Raw genomic sequence first — 23736 nt, forward strand, 5'->3', positions numbered from 1 at the left:
GAATAAACACAATAATTGTATTTCCCCTATCCAGTTGATGCTCAAAAAATTGTATTTAGATTGTAATATACAATAATTTTGACAGCTTCCAATCTGTCACTGTCTTAATACTAATAATAGGAATGTAAATTGGAACATTTTCTGGAGCAGAATTTGGCACTATGTGAAGCCTTAAAAATAATGCATCCTTTGACCCAGCAATTCCATTCATAGGATATTATTCTGAGAAAATTGTCATGGATACATGGAAGAAGTTAGAGCAGTGCTTTCAACATTATAATAATGCAAAGTTAAAACCATAATGTCCAGAAACAGAGAATTCGGTAATAAATTGTGGTGCACATACAAGGCTGTGCAGCTATAACATACTGAGGTTGGAGAAAATTTTGCAAAATAATGTGTAGTATAATTCCACTAAAATGCTTCTATTTAGGCATTATAAAAACCTCTCAAACTTAATATTATCTGTTAACAGTGGTCTATTACCTGGATGCTAGTATGGATTCTTGATATTTTTATTTCTACTTCTCCATCTCTCTATTTTTTAAGCAGTAAGTGATACTAGTTTTATGACAGAACAATAAAATTCTGTTAGAATTCAAAATGAAATGATATAAGAAAGTATAGTTAAATCTTATGGCAGAATCAGTATCTAAAAATAATCTTGGTAGGCTGAGATGATGGACTGAATCCAGTGAAATTTAATCAGGATGGATGAATTAGGTAAGTACGATAGAGTAATAAGTCATATTTCTGGGTTTAAAAAACCAACTATAACCAGTATGGAAAGTGTGAGGTGGGGCCCAATAGCAACATATGTGAAAGACTTAAAGGTTTTAGTTGACTTTAGCCACCTTCTGTGTGTGAGCAGCCAGCCATTTTCCTCCCCTTCTTTTTCATCTCACACCAGGCTTAGTCTCTTTATGGGAAACCTCTTTATGGGAAACCTCACTGAATGATGTTAAGTCTTGTCACCATTAGACCCCATTTGTTTTAGTCATTTCTGACTTTGTTCAACATTGCTATTTGGAGTCCTGTTCCTCTTACTTTTGCTTATTCAAACTTGACCCATATTTTAGAAACCGAACTTAGTCTTGCTGGAAGCCTGTTTGTCATGGTGTGGTCACATTTTACTCAAATATATTTAATTCTGGGACTTTTGATGTGTTGAGAAATTAAAATCAGTAAGGTTTCTCGCTTTATGTGCAAAATTTGAAAAATGCAAATCCTCTTCTATTATTAAAAGTGACATAATTTCCTTTTGCCATAGGACATGTAGCTTTAACGATAAATACCAGATACCTTTTTTCATTTCTTTGTGAACCACCAGCATGTGGGGTGTCAATCAGTACCATTGCCGCAAAACCTTCCCAGAAGCAGTCACTTTAATGATTCTGCTTGCTGTAAAATATTAAAGATAGTGCGAAGGGGAAAAAAGCAGAATTTAAAAGCACACTTAGGGCACCTGGGTGGCTCAGTTGGTTAAGCGACTGCCTTCGGCTCAGGTCATGATCCTGGAGTCCCGGGATCCGGTCCCGCATCGGGCTCCCTGCTCGGCAGGAAGTGTGCTTCTCCCTCTGACCCTCCCCCCTCTCATGTGCTCTCTCTCATTCTCTCTCTCTCTCTCTCAAATAAATAAGTAAATAAATAAATAAAAGCACACTTAAAATAGTTGTAGAATTGTACATTCTGAGAAGACCTGAAGCAAAGCAATGAAGTGTGGGCTCTGGAGCCAAATGACCCTGAATTCAAATTTAAATCCTGAATCCAGCACTGGATGACTGGGCAAATAACTTAATCTCTCTGTGTCTTTGTTTTTTCATTTAAAAAAAAAAAGATTTTAGGGGTGCCTGGGGTGGCTCAGTCGGTTAAACAGCTGCCTTCGGCTTAGCTCATGATCCCGGGGTCCTGGGATTGAGCCCCGCGTCGGGCTCCCTGCTCAGCGAGAGCCTACTTCTCCCTCTCCCTTTGCCTGCCGCTCTGTCTCTCTGTCAAATAAATAAAATCTTAAAAAAAAAAAAATTAAAAAGATTTTATTTTTAAGTCAATGTCTGCACCCAACGTGGAGCTTGAACTTAACAACCCTGAGATCAAGACTTGCATGCTCTACCAACTGAGCCAGCCAGGTGCCCCTTTGTTTCCTCATTTTTAAAATGGGCTGGTGATAAGTCACCTAGTTCACAGGGTTGTTGTAAATTGTGTTAGTAGCAAGTAAAGCTCCTAGGAGAATGCCTAGCTTATACCATGTGCTTAAAAATACTATGAGTATTCCATTGGGAATATTAGTCTTGAACCATTTGAGTTTTACTTATTATTATTATTTTTTAATGGCATTTTTAAAAAGATTTATTTATTTGAGAGAGAGCATGCACACACATGAGTGAGAGCAGAGGGAGGAGCAGAGGGAGAGGGAGAGAATCTGACTTCCTGCTGAGTGTGGAGCCCTACCCATAGCTCAATCCCAAGACCCTGAGATTACAACCTGAACTGAAATCAAGAGTTGGATACTTCGCTTAACTGACTGAGTCACTGAGGTGCCTCACCTTTTGAGTTTTAAATTGCGATACATCTCTACATAAAATATGACCATTCTATAAAATGCTCCCTCTTTGGGGCTCCTGGCTGATTCAGTTGGAAGAGCATGCAACTCTTGATCTTGGGGTCATGAGTTTGAGGAAGTTGGGTGTAGAGGTTACTTTAAATAAATAAACTTAAAAAAGAAATGCTCCCTCTTTGATAGTTTTAGAAAATAGGATGCCGCCAATCTCTTTGAATCCATGCAGTGAGGAGTATAGAAAGAATTCAGATGAGGGGAGGGGCGCCTGGGTGGCTCAGTTGGTTAAAGATTTGCCTTCGGCTCAAGTCATGATCCCAGAGTCCTGGGATGAGCCCTACACCAGGCTCCCTGCTCAGCAGGGAGTCTGCTTCACCCTCTCCCTCTGCTCCTCACCCACTTGTGCTCACTCTGTCTCTCAAATAAGTAAATAAAATCTCTTAGGAAAAAAAATTCGGATGAGGGGAGATTTTTTTTTTCCCTCCTAATCGTAAACCTAGTAATGTTCATTAAACTTCGGGAAGTTCAGAAAAATATAAAGACACAAAATTGATGCTACTACTATCCCAGTGCTAGCCATATTAGCATTTTAGTTGAGTTCCTTCTAGGTTTTTTCTTGTGCATTACTTTTTTTTTTAATGTACAAATATGTTCTGATTGTGACACATATACAGAGGGGCGCCTGGGTGGCTCAGTCGGTTGAGTGTCTGCCTTCGGCTTGGTCATGATCCTGGAGTCCTGGGACCGAGCCCCACAACCCTATGTTGGGCTCCCTGCTCAGCGGGGAGTCTGCTTCTCCCTCTCCCTCTGCTCCTCCCCTGCTGCTTGTGCTCTCTCGCTTGCTCACTCTCTCAAATAAATAAAATCTTGAAAAAAAAAAAAACCATATACAGAACTGGAGGGTATTTAGCCTAGAGAAGTAAACTATTGTATAAGTCAAGGTGAGTCCATAGTACTATGTTGGGGGCCTGGTCAGGGTTACTGGCTATAGAAATAAAGTATAGGGGCAGGAAAAAGGTATTTCTGAGGTTGAATCAACAAACTTTTGGGGCAGTGATGTCAAAGATACTTTTTTTTAGCTGTCGCTCATGAAAAAAGGCAGATAGAACATAGGAGGAAGAGCATATTTGCTGGGGAAGATGTTTGTTTTGTACATATTGAGTTTGAGAATTGAGGACATTCAGATGGAAATGTCTAATAGGCAGTTGAGGTATAACAAAGACTTGAGAGGTAATCTGCCTGGGATATGAATGAGAGCACCCCAGTAAAAATGTTTAAAATTAACAAAGATGGTATCTATAAAGATATAAATGTATTTGACCTTTCAGTATACCTTGCTCTAAAAGGGCAGGTACTCAGCATAGTATTGCTACATAGAAGGCCTTTGTGGAATAAATGAGTTAACTGAAAGAGAGGAGCCATTAATTTGGTCTTTGTAGAATCCTAATGAACTTGTGGGAGTCATATTTATTTTAATTTTTTTTTAAAGATTTTATTTATTTGACGGGGCACCTGGGTGGCTCAGTTGGTTAAGCATCTGCCTTCAGCTCAGGTCATGATCCTGGAGTCCCAGGATTGAGCCCCACATTGGGCTCCCAGCTCAGTGGGGAGCCTGCTTCTCCCTCTGACTCTCTCCCCTCTCATACTCTCTCTCTCAAATAAATAAATAAAGTCTTAAAAAAATAAAGATTTTGGGGCGCCTGGGTGGCTCAGTCGGTTAAGCGGCTGCCTTCAGCTTAGGTCATGATCCTGGGGTCCTGGGATTGAGCCCCACGTCCGGCTCCCTGCTCAGTGGGGAGCCTGCTTCTCCCTCTCCCTCTGCCTGCCACTCTGCCTACTTGTGCTCTCTATCTCTCTGTCAAATAAATAAATAAAATCTTTAAAAAAAAATTAAATAAAGATTTTATTTATTTGAGCGTACAGGAGCCAGGGGGGGAGGGGCAGAGGGAGAGGGAGAAGCAGACTCGCCGCTAACAGGGAGCCCGACATGGGGCTTGATCCTGGGACCCTGAGATCATGACCTGAGCCAAAGGCAGACACTTAACTGACTGAGCCACCCAGGCGCCCCAGAGTCCTATTTATTACTTATCTTTCCTTTCAGTTTTGTTGGTGTCTAAAATTTAAATTTCCTTTTTTTTTTAAGATTTTATTTATTTATTTGACAGAGAGAGACACAGTGAGAGAGGGAACACAAGCAGGGGGAGTGGGAGAGGGAGAAGCAGGCTTTCCACTGAGCAGGGAGCCTGATGCGGGGCTTGATCCCAGGACCCTGGGATGATGACCGGAGCCAAAGGCAGACGCTTAACGACTGAGCCACCCAGGCGCCCCTAAAATTTAAATTTCTAAAGATAAATGAGACCTCTGTTTTTCTTTACTGCTTCTGATGGAATGTTATTTGGATGTCTGTAATTCATTTAACTTAATCTTGAATTTTTTTAAAAAAGGTGATAGTGAGGAAGATTGTTCCAGTGATTCTTCACATGCTCAAAGTATGTCATAATGGATATGTTAAAGGGGACCTATTTATTTGGACTAACACATGAGGGTGAAAAGATTCAGGAATATAAGAATATATAAATCAGTATAGGGCAAGCTGTAAACATAAATACCCATGAGGTATTGAATCTTTGAAATTGTGTAACTTGAAGAAGTCTTAATGGAATGACTGTGTCAGAAGATCCCTAGGTTGGTGTCAGGAGCATTCTGAGTGGGAAGGTGGACTTGGCAAGACCCACCTCATCTGTATGCACTGTGCCCTTCTCTTTGTATACTTCAGGCAGCAGTTGGTTAATTTGCATGTATGGTTTCAACCGTCACACTGTATTGACTCATTCAGAAAGCTCCATGAGGATAGGCCCCCCCCCATGTCTTTTTCCCCAACACCTAGCATAGGTTAGAGTAGGCTCTCCGTAAATATTTGTCCAGTGAAGAAAATGGTGAATGGATCAGAAAACATTTAGTCAGACTTGAGAGAATATTCTGTGGTCGTGGAAGTGGGTGGAGAATTGTTAGGCCTGTAAAGATTGATAACACATAGTATCTGACCTCAGGGAGCATAAAATCTGGTATTGAGTATAAATTTGTCAAGTTCTCTGGTTTTAGATTAACCGGTGCAGACAATAAGTAATTCGCTGACCTGAAACAGACTTTGTTTCTAACAAAGATTTTAATAAATTTCTTGAGAGATTGTGTGAACTCTTATTTTTATGTAACAGATAAGCATATATTCTGTGTTCCTTCTCTGTACTCATTTAGCTGCAAAAAGGATTGTTATGGGGTGAGTTTTATGATCCTGTGTTATTAAGTTGTTTTTTTTTTTTAAAGATTTATTTATTTGAGAGAGCGACAATGAGAGAGAGAGAGAGAGAGAGTACATGACGGGGGGAGGGTTAGAGGGAGAAGCAGGCTCCTCGCTGAGCAGGGAGCCCGATGCGGGACTTGATCCAGGGACTCCAGGATCATGACCTGAGCTGAAGGCAGTCGCTTAACCAACTGAGCCACCCAGGCGCCCCTGTTACTAAGTTTTTTTATTAAAGTTTGGAATTTGATTAAATGACATAATGCTGTTCTGAAAATATAGAAGGAGCTCACATCTCTAAAGTGTGGTACGGCAGCAAGATACTTAATTGAATTGATATACTATCAATGGCTTGATCATTCAGATGTGCAAAGACCAGATAATCCAGTGTGTTAGCTAACAGTTTTTACTATATATGGTGTAATTGTTTATTATATATTTCCTTTAAGGTTCTTTTTTTTTTTTAAGTAATCAAGACTGTTCTTAATTGTCGGAACTGATATGGAGACTGTTAGTTTGGAAACGAAAGCTGCAGAAAATCCAGTGGAATCCTGCAGTGCTACCACAGCTATTTGTAGTGCTTCAGGCAGAAAAATTAAAGACAAGAAGTTAGGACTTTTTGAAGAAATTATTTTGGGGCAGGGGGTAATGAATTCAAGTCACATGTAATTCACTCAAGATAAAGATACCCTCTGAAAATAAGCCTTTCCTATAGAAGTAGCCCCAATCAAAGAGTTAGGACTAACCCAGTCAGAAAGTAGAGGAAAAAACTTGTATTCTGCCTATCCGTAATTCAAGTGGTAACCTAACTAGATATATCAACTGACCATAAGCAAAACCTAATCAGTTGTTAGGAGGAAGATATATATTAAGAGAGTACAACTCTGTGGAACCTAGAGAATCCCCAAACAAGAATTCAGTAGTGATTTTCTAGCATTGTCCAGAGAGAACATAAGCCAGCTTTCCACCATCATTTGAACAAATTCCTTGTGTTGGACAGATGTAGTTTATCAGGCTTGATTGTATTCCATTTTCCTTTGTTTTAGATTTCATACTACCAGGTACCGTCTTAGGTAACCACAGTATGGATAATGGGGTACTCTGTGTGGTAATATGACTATCCCTTATTATATACAAATTGGCATTTGGCCTACATGTTAATTTTTAAAAATAAACTTAGTTAAAAATACAAATATAACATCATTCTTTCATAAATTGGTTAGTGTAAATCAGGCCTAATCAGTTCTGTGTATGCAGGGAAAAATGGATTTTATGAAGTTATAGAGCTGAGGATCATACTCAGGAATAAGTCTCTTTTTGTAGAAGGTAGGGATCATAGTCTTATTCTTGGATACCCAGTGCTTGGCACATGGTTGGGGCTCAATTTAATGTATTAATGAAACTCATCATTACTGAATTTCAGAGATCGAAACTCCAGACCTCTATTGAGAACAGCTATAGACATTTTATGGCTTTACTCTTAGATTTATTCTCATGTCAAAAGAGCAGTTTTGGCTTTTCTTTAACTCAGCAGAATCAGTTCATTAAGTGATGAAAATAGAATCCTCTAAACAAATCAGAGCCTAAAAAGGCAAATAAAAGGTGTATGCATTTATTAGAAAAAGGGGAGGGACCATGTATTTGAGAACAAAGACAGTCTGTTTTATTGTTTTTATTGTTTAATTAATACTTTAATTTTATTTTTTTAGACCTTATTGCAATATGCAAGCAACAAGAATGCCTCAGAACATATGGTGTATCTTCTGGAGGTATATCGACTTGCCATCCAAAGCTTTGCCAGTGCACGCCCATATTTAACTACTGAATGTGAAGATGTCCTCTTAGTTCTTGGCAGATTAGTACTGTAAGTTTAAGTACTTAAGTCACTGTTAAAATTGAGTACTTTAGATTGTAATGTTTGCCTGACTTCTCTTTACTGTGACATCACATTATTCAGAACACCGAAAGTCATACCTTTGAATGAAATTTCCTTTGCTCTGAGTCTTCATACTCTGGTTCCCAGGAGATAAAGTATAAGTGAAGCTCCAGCCAAACATAATCAGCATAATCTTTAATTGCCTCCAGAGTCTCTTTTTACTCAGGCTTAGCATCCAAGAATGATACATTTTCTTTCTGTCCTTAGGTATAGATCAATATAAGTAACAGAGTATCTGGAAACTGTAGTGGTCTTTGAGGGGAAATAACTATGAAATTTTTCAGTTCAATTACATTATTTGAACTAAGAATAATTTTACTAGCAGAAAATATCAGGATATATATAAGATTACCACCCTGAGTCCATGATAATTTAGCTGCTGTTTTAATATTTGGCTGCCTAGTAGCAGATAAAATTACACCTTTAACCTAATTTTCATCTGCAAATTGAAAAGGTACAACAGCTATTCAGTTTTTAGATTGGTTTAGTTTACAGGTTGTTTGGAAGGATAACTTCTAATCTGTGAGAGGTAAAGAAATGGCCTTCCCAATCCTTCTTTTCCTCTGCAAGTGACAAGAACCTACGTAGATGACAGTTACATATATTTATCTCTTTATCAGCTGAATTGACAGTAGCATGAGCTCCTGTTTTTGTCTTCTGGAATCAGAACGGTTCTATTCAAGTACCCTCCTATACCCTAATAAACTAAACTGCTTGGAATATTTTTTCTAAAAGGAATATATTATTACCAAATGTTTTAAAGCCACAATGTAACTATAAAGCCTCCTGGTTTTTCTTTTTTTCTCTTTTTTAAAGTTGAAAAGCCAATATAACTATGTTGAAGAAAATTTTAAAGAGTAAGAAACAAATTTCAAATAGTCTAAACAAATGTAAAATGTATATTCAGTATCATTGTCATACTGTATTTGATTATGCTTATAACCACATTTATATCCTGACTTCATTATTTTACATTATAGGAGTTGTTTTGAATTACTGCTTTCAGTGTCTGAAAGTGAACTGCCATGTGAAGTCTGGGTACTCTTCCTTCAGTCTCTACAGGTGAGTTGATTTGGGCTGAAAAAAGATGACTGTTTAGGTATCCAAGACACCTAATTAATTTCTCCCAGCAAACTGAAATGGAAAATTTGGAAGAAAAACAAGTATATTGTATATTGATACTAAGTTCATGAAATTTTGAGAAAGAGGTCTTCCAAATGAAGGGGTATGTTAAAAATTGCTTTTGTCTTTCATTTGGTTTTGTTAGTCTTTATATAGCTTAGGAATCAACACAAGTTTTCATTACTCAGAAACAAAGTTGAAAAGCAAAAGCAGAGTTTTAGACAGAATAAAGCTATTAAAAATGTAAAATTGTATGTGGTTATAAGGTAGCAGTATTTGGATCATTCTAAGTACACTTATCTAGTAATTTCCCCCTAACACTTCAGGGATTGTGTCTAGCATTGTAAGTCTCTCAAACAGCCAAAATAGTCATCATAGATTCTATTCATGCATTTTACTTACAGAAGAGCTGCATTGGCTCTCATATTGGCTTGATTATCAGCTTTCTGAATAGGTGAGCACATTAGAAAGTTTATGGAGGATAGAGTAGGATAGGAGGAAAATACAACAGGAGGCAAATTTGCGTGTTACTGATAGAGACAGAAAAACTATTCTAAAAAATAGACACAATGGTAATAGCGGTCATTCATTATCACTGTGTACTAAATACTGCTCTACTGTTTTATGTGTTTTGTGTCTTGTAATTAAATTACAAACCTTATAATGTAGGGATCATTTGAATCTCCATTACAAACAGGGAGACAGGAGAGAGTGTTGATGAGCTTGCCCAGAGTTACACTCAGATTTATAGCCAGAGCTTGCTTTTTGCCAGCTGCTCCTCGAGGACACAGACTGTGTAGTAGTCTGGACCTGTGTCGTGTAGGCACAAGTAAGGATTTGAATATTAACAGACATACTTCATTATCTGGAAACTTCTTTCCTCTGGGATATATAACCCAAAATGAAATGATAATAATGTTAATCTTTTTCTTTTTGGGGAAAAGAGGATTGTTTCTGGTTGTGTCCTTGGCCTATTTTAAATTTTTTTTTTTTAATTCTGTTCATGAGAGTCAGAGAGAGAGGCAGAGGCAGAGGGAGAAGCAGGCTCCCTGCCTAGCAGGGAGCTCGATGGCGGGACTCGATCCCAGAACCCTGGGATCATGCATGCCCTGAGCCGAAGGCAGACACTCAACCATCTGAGCCACCCAGGCGCCCCGAGAAATTCCTTGGCCTATTTTAATCCCTGTGATGTGATCCTAATTCCTCACATATTCATAAAACTGCTAAAATCATCTTTCATACATAACACACTGATTTTGTCACACCATGTTTTGAGGCCTGCCAGTAGTTTTGTCCTGTCATACAACAGTCTAGAAGGGCAAATCTCATTATTCTTGTTTGGGTTGTTACTATTATTTATAATAGTATTATTTGCAGAGAGAATACTGTCATATTTCTTTATTATTTTCTTAAGATTGTATGCCTGCATAAAATATTTGCCTTTTCCCTCTACCTGTGTGTCTTTTCCTACTATTTATCATACAGGATGTATTTTTGAATATGTGTTCAATAAAATAAATGCAGTAGAGGTACAGATAAATGTAAGACATGGTCCCTGTTGAAATCTAAAAGGTTAAAACCCTGAGGTTTCGTTATTTTAGTGATAAATGGACAAGGCAGCAGATAGTTTTGAGGAAAGTTTTGGTAAGAGAATAGTTTTATCACAGCAGGCCACAGAGAGAACCCTCTCATTCACTGTTCTCAGCTTGTGTAACCCTTCCGGGTCTTTTACCTATGGATATGAAAATATACCCTGAAATGGATTTTCTAATAAACAGAAATGAGATCCTATTTTTGCAACTTTTTTAAACCTAATTTTATCACAGATGAATAAGTTTGTATGTATAGTTCTCCCTTATTTGGAATGCCTGTGCTTCTGTTAAGTGGTTGCACCATAAATTATTTTGCCAAATATTTGTTATTTATTGTAAATAGTGCTAAAGTGAACTTCTTGTGCTGGTATTTCTGTATCGTAGATTTCAAGATGTGGACTCGTATATTTTTTTACCTTAAAAAAAACAAATTTAAGTTTTGAAATGATTTTTAAAATTCTACCATATTTTTTTTTTTTTTTAAGATTTTATTTTTTAATTTATTTGAGAAAGGGAGAGTGAGAGGGAGAAGCAGACTCCCCGCTGAGCAGAAAGCCGGATGTGGGCCTCGATCCCAGGACTCTGGGATCATGACCTGAGCCAAAGGCAGACACTTAACCGACTGAGCCACGCAGGCACCCTCTACCATAGTTTTTAAAGACTTAAGTATTACCCTTTAAAAGTAACATTGCTATAATATATACCTGTTGGTAACAAAGGATTATACACATCATTCTTATGCAGAATATACTGTATTTTGAACAGATGAAAAATAGAAAGCTGCTTTTATTTTTAACCCAGACTGTGGTCTTTTATTTTAGTTTCTGTGTATCATGGTGGATAGTATTATTTTCTGCCAAAGTGTGATGACACAGGTCAAATATTACATATAAGGTAATCAGACACTGCAAATTCTGAAATTTTTACATGGAATCTTCATCTTCACTGTAGAATAAATGCCTGTCAGCCTAAGTTAAGGAGAAAGAAGCCTGAGGACAGTTCAAGCCCTTAAAGGAAAAATTGCAGCGTCGGTTAAATACTGCTGTTAGTAAACTGTTAATTGGAAATAGCACTTTCTGTGTCAATTCTCAATTTTAAACCCTTTCTCTGCAGAAGGTAACTCAGCACATTGGGAGTGCATGTGTTAAAAACCTATAATTTTGACATTAAAGTTAAGGGAAAAAATGAATTTTATTTCTTATATTTCATTTAAGTGACTATAAGATTATATTCTTAGGTCTGTGGACATCATTAACTTATATTTTCCAGAGAATATTGCTGTAAATGGGAGCTTATGTTTCTTGAGAATTTCAGCATTCTAAAATAAGAGAAAACACATTAAAATTTTAAAAGATGGGAACAACCAATAATCCTCACTAGTAATAGAGGACAGTGGAGACATATACTTAATCTTTTATGTCAAGTTAGATTTCTGACCCCTTTCTCCTGACCCTTTGTGTACATAAATATTTTAAAGAACAAACTATTGACAATTATATTTTATTTTCTGAGGACATAGAATGATAGCCAATAACTTAGACTTACCATGACATTTTATATAGAGCCACTTTTCATTTAAAAAGTCATTTGATAGAAGAATTTAAACAATGAAAAAATGTATCAATTGGCCTCATTAAGTAATATTTCTATTAGAAGGAATAGGTTGTCTTTGTGAGTACTGCAGAATCCTTTAAAAGAAAGCTGAACAGTGGCCTTAAAATAATTTAGTAATGTGAGGTTGTAAATTGAATTGTGGTGAAAATTTTACCTAAGGAGAATTTAAGAAAACATTTTAAAGGTGCCCTTTAATTTAGTGAAAACACCCTGATTTCATTTTTTAAAGAAAATAGTAATAGGGGCGCCTGGGTCGTTCAGTCGTTAAGCATCTGCCTTCAGCTTAGGTCATGATCCCAGCGTCCTGGGATTGAGCCCCGCATCGGGTTCCCTGCTCAGCGGGGAGCCTGCTTCTCCCTCTCCAGCTCCCCCTGCTTGTGTTCCCTCTCTGTCAAATAAATAGGTAAAATCTTAAAAGAAGAAAAAGAAAAGAAAATAGTAACAATTCACAAAGCTTTGAGGATAGGTTTTTTTTCTTGCTTATTTCTTTTTAGGAAATGCAAGATAATAGTTCCTTTTATAGATGTTCAGATACATCGAAAAGGCAAAACTCTTTTTTATGTTGCTTATTAGCCTGTTTTCTGGATGTGCTGTTTTTGTTTTAGGAGTCACATGATGCATTATTGGAATTTGGGAATAATAACCTACAAATATTGGTTCATGTTACCAAGGAAGGGGTGTGGAAAAACCCAGTTCTTCTTAAAATTCTGTCTCAACAGCCAGTAGAAACAGAAGAAGGTAAGCCTTAAAACTTTACTGACTATATTGAAGGAAGATTTAGATCCAAGAGAATTAGAATTCATTAATGGGTTAAAATTTTGTGAGTATCACCTGTGTATCTATACCCAGTCTGTTCTCCTTTGAATAGTAAAAACTAACCGTTAGCATTTAATGTTTTGCCTAAATATTCTTGCATTTTTTAGTGTTTTAAATATTCCTTGTACTTACTTTAAAATGTTGCATTGAGTAACAGTGTTCATATGAAGTTCCTGAGATACAAATGAATAATCTGTTTCTAGTCTTTGGTATATAGTAGAACTTTGCTCATATATTGTTCACTGGTTACTACAACTAAGACCATGAAAAAAATTACTTTTTTATTTTAAACGTATGAAATATTGGAATTTAGCATTTTGTAGAGAAATGCAAAGAATGAACATTTTTATTTGCAAAATTATTAAAGACCAGAAGATTTGTGGATTTGAACTGATATTTGCATTTTAGGCACACAAAATTATCTCATTTAATACCACCAATTGTGATTTCATTTGTTTTAAGTTAGTAGAAAATTAAAAGGATCATGTTCTGTTAAGTATGTTTCTGGAATAAAAATGAAGTTCAGAAGAGTTTTTATACTTTTGGCATGTCTTTAATTTAGGTCTTGAACAGACAATTTGAATATTGATGCCTTAAAATATCCCAGTTATCTTATTCATTCATCAAGTTTGACAACCTACTATATACATGCTATTTGGTTTTTCTGTATAGTGAGAAGATTGGCAGTAAGGGTACTTAAGAGTTTTCTCTTGGTTCCTTTTCTCTGCTAATTCTACTGCTTATTAGTCACACTGATGAGGGAAAAAAGAATAAGAGAAAGAGCTGTTAAATAGAAAAAGGTTGGTTTTACTGTTTTCTGTTGAGGTTCCCAGTAAATGTCATCCCTTTTCATACATAGACAGATGGAGGCTAAAATATCACTTTTCTTATTAATTTAAGTTGCTTAGAGGACAGAGCCAAATAGTTTCAGAAGAATCCCAGAATTAGGCAGATCCCAGTCCAGACGAGGCTTGACTAGGGCCGAGAAGAACGCTAACTCTCTTGCTCTCTATAGGCAAGCCTAAGCCCAAGAGGAAGAAGGGTGGAGTGGTGTTAAATGTCCCCACTTTATTTTCTCTTGATGTACTAATCAAATACAGCACCCCACCTCAGGAATTAACAGTACTTAATTTCTTTTCATATAGAAAAAAGTCAAGAAATGGGGAGAAGCACTGTTCTCCTAACGTCTCGTGGTATCATATCTATTCAATAAAAATTAAGTACCCACTATCTATAAGACTCTGAGTGGGTACAGAACACCTACATATCTAAGGAATTATTCTGTGAACTGCCATATAAGTGGCAGTTCATATAAGCCTATATAGTCTGCCTACTTTCTCAGTTGGTCCTTAACTTAATTTCAGGTCAGGAGATAAGGAAGATTCTTTTATGGCTCCACTGCCCTTGTAGCCCAGGTATTAACATATATTTGAAACTAGAAAGCAGTGACTATCATCTCATTGATTGTCCTCTGTTCAATGATGTACTAATCAGAAGCATCAAAGTACACATTTTTTTAGCCTCCAAGGAACTCAATAAATGCTTTTGTTTATTTTTTGGATAAAAAAAGATTTTTATTTTTCCTGGGGTGCCTGGGTGGCACAGTTGGTTAAACATCTGACTCTTGGTTTTGGCTCAGTGTGATCTCAGGGTGCTCGGATCGAGCCCTGCATTGGGCTTCATGCTCAGAGTGGAGTCTGCTTGAGATTCTCTCTCCTTCTCCCCCTGCTCCCCCTCCCCCACATTCTCTCTCTCTCCTTCCCTACCTCCCTCTCTGGAATAAATAAATAAATAAACAAAAGATTTTTATTTTTCCTGCTTTGAATTCTTGAATTTTGTGTCCTCCCCATCCCCTAAAAAACAGTTTATTACTGAAGTATGTAATAAGTACCAGTTGTTGGCACTTCTGCCTGGCATAGTCGGCAAGGAAATAATGGGTTCTTCCACCCAGATGTTAGCCCAGGTACTGAAGGCCTTTCCATCCCCAGCGGCCTATCACAGAAGGTGGGGATGGCAAGACCACGCCCAGCTAAGGCTGCACTGATGGTTCCCATCCTGAGCCCCAGGACTCACGAAACTGCCCCTCCTCGCAGTGGTGATGGCAACAGCCGCCTGGATCCAGGCAGCCCACAGACCAGGAGACCTCAGCCCACCATCAACAGTGGGGACCCCACCACCATAAGGGAGTCATTCCAACTCCAACTCAAAGGACACCCAGAGCTACCATCTGGTATCTGCTAGTTTTTCCAATTGACTTCTACCCTACCCAGCACCCTCTTTCCCTCTACTTTCCCATAACTTATGACATCAAAACAATGGCTTTTCCCCTTTTTCCTTGAGACTCAGAAGGGCCAAAGCTACAGTCTTTTGGTTTTTTTCCTCTGTCCCCTACTAAGGGTTGAAGGAAGGGTTCCGTCCTTGTTCAGAGTCACCAACTCCTTTCCCTAAATCAGGCTGACAAGGAACCAGCTCCTGTACCTCCTCCTGGTTGTTTTATTCCCACCCCAGTTTATTTTTTGTGTCCCTTCTACCCCCTACCTCTGAAGCCATTTTATGAATTGTCATGTGCCACTTGAGCCTCCAGTAAAAACAAAAATGGGCTTTCCTGTTAAAAAAGGAAAAAAAAAAGGCTGTTTTTAACGACCTTAAATGTTACCATTTTTTTACATGATGAAGTATCACAAGGTAAACTCTCATGATCTTTGCGATTTATTTTTAAATGGTTCAGGAAAAGAAAAGCTAAGTAAAGAAATAAAACAAAACAGTTCAATTGTTGAATATAGATGAAAGAAAGGATACATGATTAAAAATTATTTTGTAAGGGCGCCTGGGTGGCTCAGTCAGTTAAGCAGCTGTCTTCGGCTCAGGTCATGATCCCAGGGTCCTGGGATCCAGCCCCGCATCGGGCTCCCTGCTCAGTGGCGAGCCTGCTTCTCCCTCTCTCTCTGCCTGCCGCTCCCCTTGCTTGTGTTCCCTCTCTCTCTGTGTCTCTGTCAAATAAATAAATAAAATCTTCTAAAAAAAATTATTTTGTACTGGGGTGCCTGGGTGGCACAGTTGGTTGAGCATCCAACTCTTGGTTTTGACTCAGGTCATGATCTTGGGGTCCTGGGATTGAGCCCCGCACAGGGCTGTGTACTCAGCGGAGAGTCTGCTTGGGCTTCTCTCTCTCCCTCTCCCTCTGCCCCTCTCACTTGGACTCTCTTAAATAAATAAGTGAAAATTTAAAAAAAATTATTTTGTACTAAAATGACAAAAATACAGAAAGAATACAGCTGGGAATGAGACTTGTCATTGTACGCTTAATTTTCATTTTAAATATTGAAATGTATGGCTGGATTTCCTTTTTAAAAAACAAAGTTAAGGGGCGCCTGGGTGGCATAGTCAAGTTAAGTGTCTGACTCTTGGTTTTTCTTCAGGTTGTGATCCCAGGGTTGTGAGATGAGCCCCACATCGGGCTTCGTGCTCAGTGTAGAGTCTGCTTGAGATTTTCTCTCCCTCTTCCTCCGCCCCTTCCGCTTGTGCTGTTTCTTGCTCTCTAAAATAAATAAATGTTTAAAAATAAATAAATAAAAAAGTTAAGATGTATAACTTGAAATGAATTTTAAAATGCAAGATTAGGGATGCCTGGTGGCAGAGTTGGTTAAGTGACTGACTCTTGGTTTCAGCTCAGGTCGTGATCTCAGGGTCATGAGATCAAGCCCCGTGCTGGGCTCTGTGCTCAGTGTGGAGTCGCTTGAGACTCTCTCTTTCTCTGCCCCTCCCCCATCTGTACTCTCTTGCTGTCTCTGAAATAAATAATCTTAAAAAAAAATAAAATGTAACATTGGTTTGTGTGTTAAAAGTTGATACAGTGGTGTAATTGGTTGTAGTATATTGAGTAAAGTAGTTTTACCTCATAGAAATAATAGCTACAATTTAGAGTGTTTGTTATGTGGTAAGCACCATGTTAATGCTTTCCATATCTCATTTAGTCCATAAACCAGGTAAGATTATACATGCCCAAGGCCACATAGTTAAAATTGGAGGGCAGAATTTGAACCCAGGTGAGGAGATATTAAAAGTTTTTGATTGAAGAGTGATAACCACTCAGTTGCAAAATACATGGTTTTATTAAACTCCTTTAATAATGTAAGGCATCGTGCTTAGTGCTGTAGGGAATACAAAAGTTAACAAGACATAGTATTTGTTTACAGATTGCTGATGGTGTAGGAAGGGAGATGACAAACATAATAGCAGCTAGTATTGAGCATTTACCCTGTGCCTGGCCCTGTGTTAACTATCTGATCTGCATTACTGGTATTTAATTTATGATTGGTTCAGCTCTGTGAGGTAGCTATTACTAACTTTTTTACAGATGAAGAAACTTGAGGCTCAGAGAAGTCAGTTAATTTGTCCAAGGGTCTCACAGCTTAGTATGTGCCAGAGTCATGATTCAGCCTCACATTGGTGGTTCCAGAACCTGAGATCTTAACCTCTTTACACTGTAATCCTTTATTCCTGTATTTAAAGAGAAAAGTAAGTGTAGTGAAAGAAGTAAAATGCTGTGAAAATTTAGAAGAGGGTAGGATGTATAGATGACATGCCTGTATTCATGGTGGGATTTGTGAATATGCTTACAACCTGGTAGGACAAATAAACAGCAGAATCTGATGTTAGGCAGAATAGGATATTGGGGTGGCAGATGTGGCAGGCAGTATATGGAAGAATTAAATTGGAGAGTTTAAAAAAGAATTGCTAGGATACAATAAGGATATAATAATAATTGAAGGACAGAGTTGGTAAGGAAGGATAATGCCAAAATTTCATTTCTGTATGATTGAGAGAATACCATTACTGAAAATAGAAGGAATGAGGAGCTATTTGGGAGATATGATTATGAGTTCATTTTGTGGAATTTAGTGCTTGTGAGACCAAAATGGAAAAATCCAAGTGGAAGTGATCTGTTTTCCATCCATACTTTTTGATTGACTACATATTAGAGTATCTATGGAATTTAAAACCAACACACACACTCTCCCTCCCTTCTCCCTCTCCCCCTTCCTCTTCCTCCCTTCCTCCCTCTCCTTCTCTTCTTCCCTCTCTCCCTCCTCCCACCCCGGGACCAGGCTTTACCTGCTAAATCAGAGTTGGAGCTCTAAAATCTAGACCTTTTTGAAGTACCACAGGAAATGGGCACTTTCCACCTATATAGAATGAACTGTATGATATATTTTAGTGGGAAAATAAATAGGTCCTCTGTACTCAGAATATTTCTGGAATGATAAACAAGAAATTGGAAACAATTGTTTTTTGGGGAAGGAGACTAGAGTACTGGAGTTAGGGCAGAAAGGAGACAACTTTAACTTTACAGCATTTTTTGTGCTTTTTGAATTTTGTGTCATGTGCATATACGGTTATTACCTGTTTTTGTAAAGAATTTTAAAAACTATAAACAATAGCCAAACTATGGAAAGACCCCAGTTGTCCCCACCAGCTGATGAATGAATAAAGAAGATGTGGTGTATACACACACATCATGCGCGCACACGCGCGCGCACACTCACACACACAATGGAATATTACTCAGCCATCAAAAAGATTGAAATCTTGCTATTTGCAACAACGTGGATGGAGCTAGAGTGTATTATGCTAACCGAAATAAGTCAGAGAAAGACAAATACCATATGATGTGTGGAATTGAAGAAACAAAACATATGAATCTAGGGGAGGGGGGAAAAAGAGAGGGAAACAAACTATAAGAGACTTAATGATAACAAAATGAGGGTTGATGGAGGGATGTGGGTGGGGGTGGGCTAGATGGGTGATGGGTTTTATGGAGGGCATTTGTTGTGTTGGAACACTGGGTGTTGCATGTAATTGATGAACCACTGAGTTCTCCTGAAACCAATAATTGCACTGTATGTTAATTAGCTAGAATTTAAATGAAAATTTGAAAAAATAAAAAACTGTACAGTTTTGATGTAGTTAAGACTGGGCCAGTCGTTTATCCCTCTCCCTGCAGTGGTTTATCATTAATATTAATAATTTCTACTCCATAGATGGCCTGTAGACATAGTAGCATGGGCACCATCTGAGAGGCTTGTTAGAAAAGCAGAATCTCAGGTCCTATTCCAGACCTAGTGAATTAGAATCTGCATTTTAATAAGATACCCCTAGTTATTCAGGAGGCACTTTCAAGTTTGAGAAACACTATTTTAGATGAAACACCTAAACAGTTTGTTTGCTCATGACTTGTATTGACATACAATATTATCCATTCTTTAAATAATGGTATATAATGATGTCACATATTTTTGAGTATCTGCTGTTCATAAATTGAGGGATTGTCTGGAACACTGTAAAAGTCAGTGGTCAGATGCGTAATATTTAATACTGCTCAGAGCAGCGTTTTCCAAAGTGTGTACTGAACCAGGAACATATATTTTACATTGTACTAATAATATGTGTAAAAGGGTTCTCTGGTCAAATCAGTTTGGGAGACATTGGGTTAAATAAAAGTGAACAGTTTTCTTTATTGCAGGACTGTTCAGAGATTTGACCAAGGAATCCTTTTTTTTTTCTAGGACTATCTCTCAGGTCTTTTGGTCGGTGGAACACACTTTGAGAAATTCCTGGTTTAGAGGAAAGAACACCACTGGCTTTGGAATCCTTGGCAAGTTACCTAATTTCTCTGAATATTAATTTTCCTAACCTTAAAGTGGGGATAATAATACTTGCCTTGGTGGTGGTGTGAAGAATAAATGAAAGGTATATAGAAACATTCAGCCTAAAGCTTGGTACCTCCTAAAAGTGTTCAAGTGGTAGTTGTTAATATTACATAGGTTACTTCTTTTTCTTGCACTTATGCTTACAGTTCAATTCCATATTCCTTAATATCCTTATCAGAAAGTGAGGGAGGAGAAAGTCAAATAATTAATTTTGATAAAATGTTAGTAGTTTTATTAAGAGGTTTGGTGTTCAGAATAAAACTACTAAGTAATGTTTGAATCATTAGCAAATTTATTTTGCTCTCTGCTCCATTAGATGAGTATTGAGGTCAGAATAAACTTCCTAAGTATATCAACTGAATTTTTATTCAGTTGATACAACAAGCCAACAGCAAAAGATATCAAACTTTCATCTTAACCTTGATGTGTTATGAGGTATGTTATCAAACTTTTATTTTTCCTTTTTTCCAGTCAATAAATTGATTGCACAAGAAGGACCTTCCTTTCTGCAGATGCGAATAAAACATTTGTTGAAATCTAACTGCATCCCTCAGGCCACTGCTTTATCAAAACTGTGTGCAGAATCAAAAGAAATTTCAAATGTGTCATCTTTTCAGCAAGCCTATATCACATGCTTATGTTCCATTCTCCCTAATGAAGATGCAATTAAGGAGGTGAGTGAAGCAAATAACTGCTCTTGTCATTCACACTTATGAATTTAATAGATTTTGGTAAATGTTGCATGGCAGGATGAAAACCAAGACTTATTTTTTTTCCCCTGACTACTGAAAAGTGCCATTTTACTTGCATATAACTGTTCAACAGATTGAATATATAGTTGTCTTGTAGGTGGATTTGAAAAGTGGATAATTAAAGAATATGCAGATGGGTATTTATGTGTTTGGGCAATGGTTTGCTTTGAAATCTTCAAATGTGAAAGTTATTTTAATTGATTTCTCTGTGTTTGGGGAATGCCGAAATTATTAATACTGACATCAAGGGATAAACTAAACAGAATGGCGCTTAGCTTTAGTTTAAGTTACTTCATACATACAAGTGTAAGCAGAGAAGTGTAGGACTTTAGAACCCATGAATACATTTTGAACTATTAAGTGGACAAACTGGATACCATGGAAAATAATAAAGCAGTTGAGTCTTTTTTTTTATTCTTTTTTTTTTTTAAGATTTTTTATTTATTTATCTGAGAGAGAGAATGAGACAGAGAGAGCGAGAGAACACGAGAGAGGGGAGGGCCAGAGGGAGCAGCAGACCCCCTGCTGAGCAGGGAGCCCGATGCGGGACTCGATCCCGGAACTCCGGGATCATGACCTGAGCCGAAGGCAGTCGCTTAACCCACTGAGCCACCCAGGCGCCCAGCAGTTGAGTCTTTTTAAAAAACTATTTTATCGGGGCGCCTGGGTGGCTCAGTGGGTTAAGCGACTGCCTTCGGCTCAGGTCATGATCCTGGAGTTCCGGGATCGAGTCCCGCATCGGGCTCCCTGCTCAGCGGGGGGTCTGCTGCTCCCTCTGGCCCTCCCCTCTCTCATGTACTCTCTCTCATTCTCGCTCTCTCAAATAAATAAATAAATCTTAAAAAAAAAAAATTTTATTTAAAAAATAAAAATAAAAAACTATCAGTCAGATTACATTTTTTTAACCTGAATCATTTTCTTTTAAAAAGTGGAATTTGCTTTCTCTAATAGTTTTTGATAAATTATACAGAGAAAGATGAGGAATTCCTAGCTATATTCCATCATCTACCTATAATTCTCTTAGATCTGATAGATGGATTCTCACTTTACCTCTACACTGAACTTTTCTTATTAAAGGTAAGAATTCCAAGGGTCTGGTTTATGACATAAAGTAATTCTTAAACTTTAATGACAATTTCAACCTACAGTTTTATATATAATTTCCTGTTCCAAATGCAACTCTCTCTCTCTACCTCCCTCACTCCAGGACCAAAAATCTGTTAATCCTTTCACCTGTTCACTGTCCCTCATCCTTCTCATGTACTCATTTCCCTCCTTTCTCTCCTTTTCCATAGTCAGTCAAAATTATCACTCCCTCAGCTCCTCCACTGGTTTCTCCCTTAATTGTGCTTATTTGACTAACCAGCATCCTGATTATCACTAAATCTTTACCTCCTCTATATCTTCACCTGCACCAGTGGGGTCAGACTTGGGTGGAGAAAACCAGCCTACTGATTTTACTTGAAATCAGTCACACTAAATTTTTTTAGCCCATTCTCTTTCCACTTCATAGATTACTATTTCATACTTTGTTATTTTTCTTCAGACCTATATTGTAATGCCTTCTGCCCCATTGCACTTTCCATTGATGAACTTTCTCCCTATTTCTCTGAGGAAATTGAGGCATTTGGAAGAGAATTTCCAAAGCTGCTTCCATGACGTCTGTTCACCTACCTTTATCTATGCATGCATACCTTTGCTTCCATTACTAAAGATAACTCTATCTGTTCTCCTACCTAAGGCAATCCCCTTGACTTCAGTATCACATCCCATCTGCCCTCACCCCCTCAAGAATAATGCTACACTACTTTTCTCTACTGCATCATCAGTTACCCCTCTGCTATAACCATCCTGTCAGCATTTATGGTGTTCTTTCTTTCATCTTTAAAAAGGAAATCTTTAGATTCCACTTCCCCTTCCAGAGACCGCCCCATTTTTCTCCTGGCCTTTCAGCATAATTTCTTGATTGAATTGTGTGAATTTACTGTTCTGACGTTTTTCTCTTTGAACACAGTTTGTTTTATAAGATTTTATTTATTAGAGCTCCAGATGTGGGGGACAGAGGGAGAGAGAGAGAGGGAGAGAGAGAGAGAGAATCTTAAGCAGACTCTGTGCCAAGTGCAGAGCCTGACATGGGGGATCAAGCCCCATGACCCTGAGATCATGACCTGAGCCAAAATCAAGACTCGGATCTTAACTGACAGAGCCACCCAAGCACCCTTGAAGAAATTGTAATACGGCGTTCGCCCCTGCCAGTCCACCACATCACTAAATCTAATGATGATTTCTCAGTTTTCATCTTAGTCTGACTTGTTTGTCTTTTAAACTTTTAACAGTTTTCCCGCTTGGATTCTAGGATATAACTTACTCTCTTGGTTTTCTGTGCACTTGACTGGTCAGTCTTTCTCACTTCTACCTTGCTCTTCCTCCTCATCTCTCTGATGAGTAAAAGTTGCGGTACTCTAGGACTCTCCTTGTGCGTCCTCTGTTTTCTACCTATACATACTCCCTCGGTGATCTCTTTTAGACTCATGGCTTTAAATACCAACTATGGTCAGTATCTGAAATCTCCAGCCCAGCCCTCTCCTCTGAACTCCAGACTCATATCCAGCTGCCTAATCACTATCTCTACTGGCATGGCTAATAACATCTCCAGACTTCACATGTCCGTAATTAAGCTCCTGATCTTCCTGATATTAGGGCTTTGTTTTTATGGGCTTTCTTCTGAATGAAGTCTGTAGCCGTCCAGTCTCAGTGTTGGAAGTGGAGGTGGGCAGGTAGTGAGTAACTAGCTGCCATTTTTTTGAGTCCTTACTATATGTTAAGCACTATGCTAAATGCTTTATATAGATTGTCACATTCAGGGGCGCCTGGGTGGCTCAGTCATTAAGTGTCTGCCTTTGGCTCAGGTCATGATCCTGGGGTTCTGGGATCGAGCTCCACGGGAAGCCTGCTTCTCCCTCTCCCACTCCCCCTGCTTGTGTTCCTTCTCTCGCTGTGTCTTTCTCTCTGTCAAATAAATAAGTAAAATCTTAAAAAAAAAAAAAAAAAAGATTGTCACATTCAGTTCTCACAACTCAGAGGTAGCTCCATTTTATTGGTGAGGAAAGACGCTCAGATCAAGTAATAGGTTTGTGCTTACATGAAAGTGGTTATACTGAGATTCAAACCTGAGTTTGGTATACTATCACTAATATTATATTAAAGACACAGGATAATAAATATTATCCTAGGTGATACATACCTAAAGGTTTATATGCCAAATGGTATCTTAGGCATTGGGGAATCCACAAGCCTCTGAACTGGCCTACTTGTTTACACTCTTGCCCTCTACATTTTATT

The 23736-nt window shown here is 38.1% G+C and overlaps 1 protein-coding gene across 1 annotated transcript in view; it reads left to right on the plus strand.

The window, feature by feature from the left end:
- RLF (RLF zinc finger) overlaps positions 1-23736 on the plus strand; it is an 87214-nt gene that overhangs the window by 26983 nt on the left and 36495 nt on the right. The window contains exons 2-5 of the mRNA XM_021684231.1: positions 7562-7716; positions 8769-8850; positions 12722-12854; positions 20114-20316. Of these exons, the coding sequence (XP_021539906.1) occupies positions 7562-7716; positions 8769-8850; positions 12722-12854; positions 20114-20316 (573 nt within the window). The remainder of the gene's footprint in view (positions 1-7561; positions 7717-8768; positions 8851-12721; positions 12855-20113; positions 20317-23736) is intronic.

The sequence above is a fragment of the Neomonachus schauinslandi genome, chromosome 4 (assembly GCF_002201575.2).
Source record: "Neomonachus schauinslandi chromosome 4, ASM220157v2, whole genome shotgun sequence".
Lineage (NCBI taxonomy): Eukaryota > Metazoa > Chordata > Mammalia > Carnivora > Phocidae > Neomonachus > Neomonachus schauinslandi.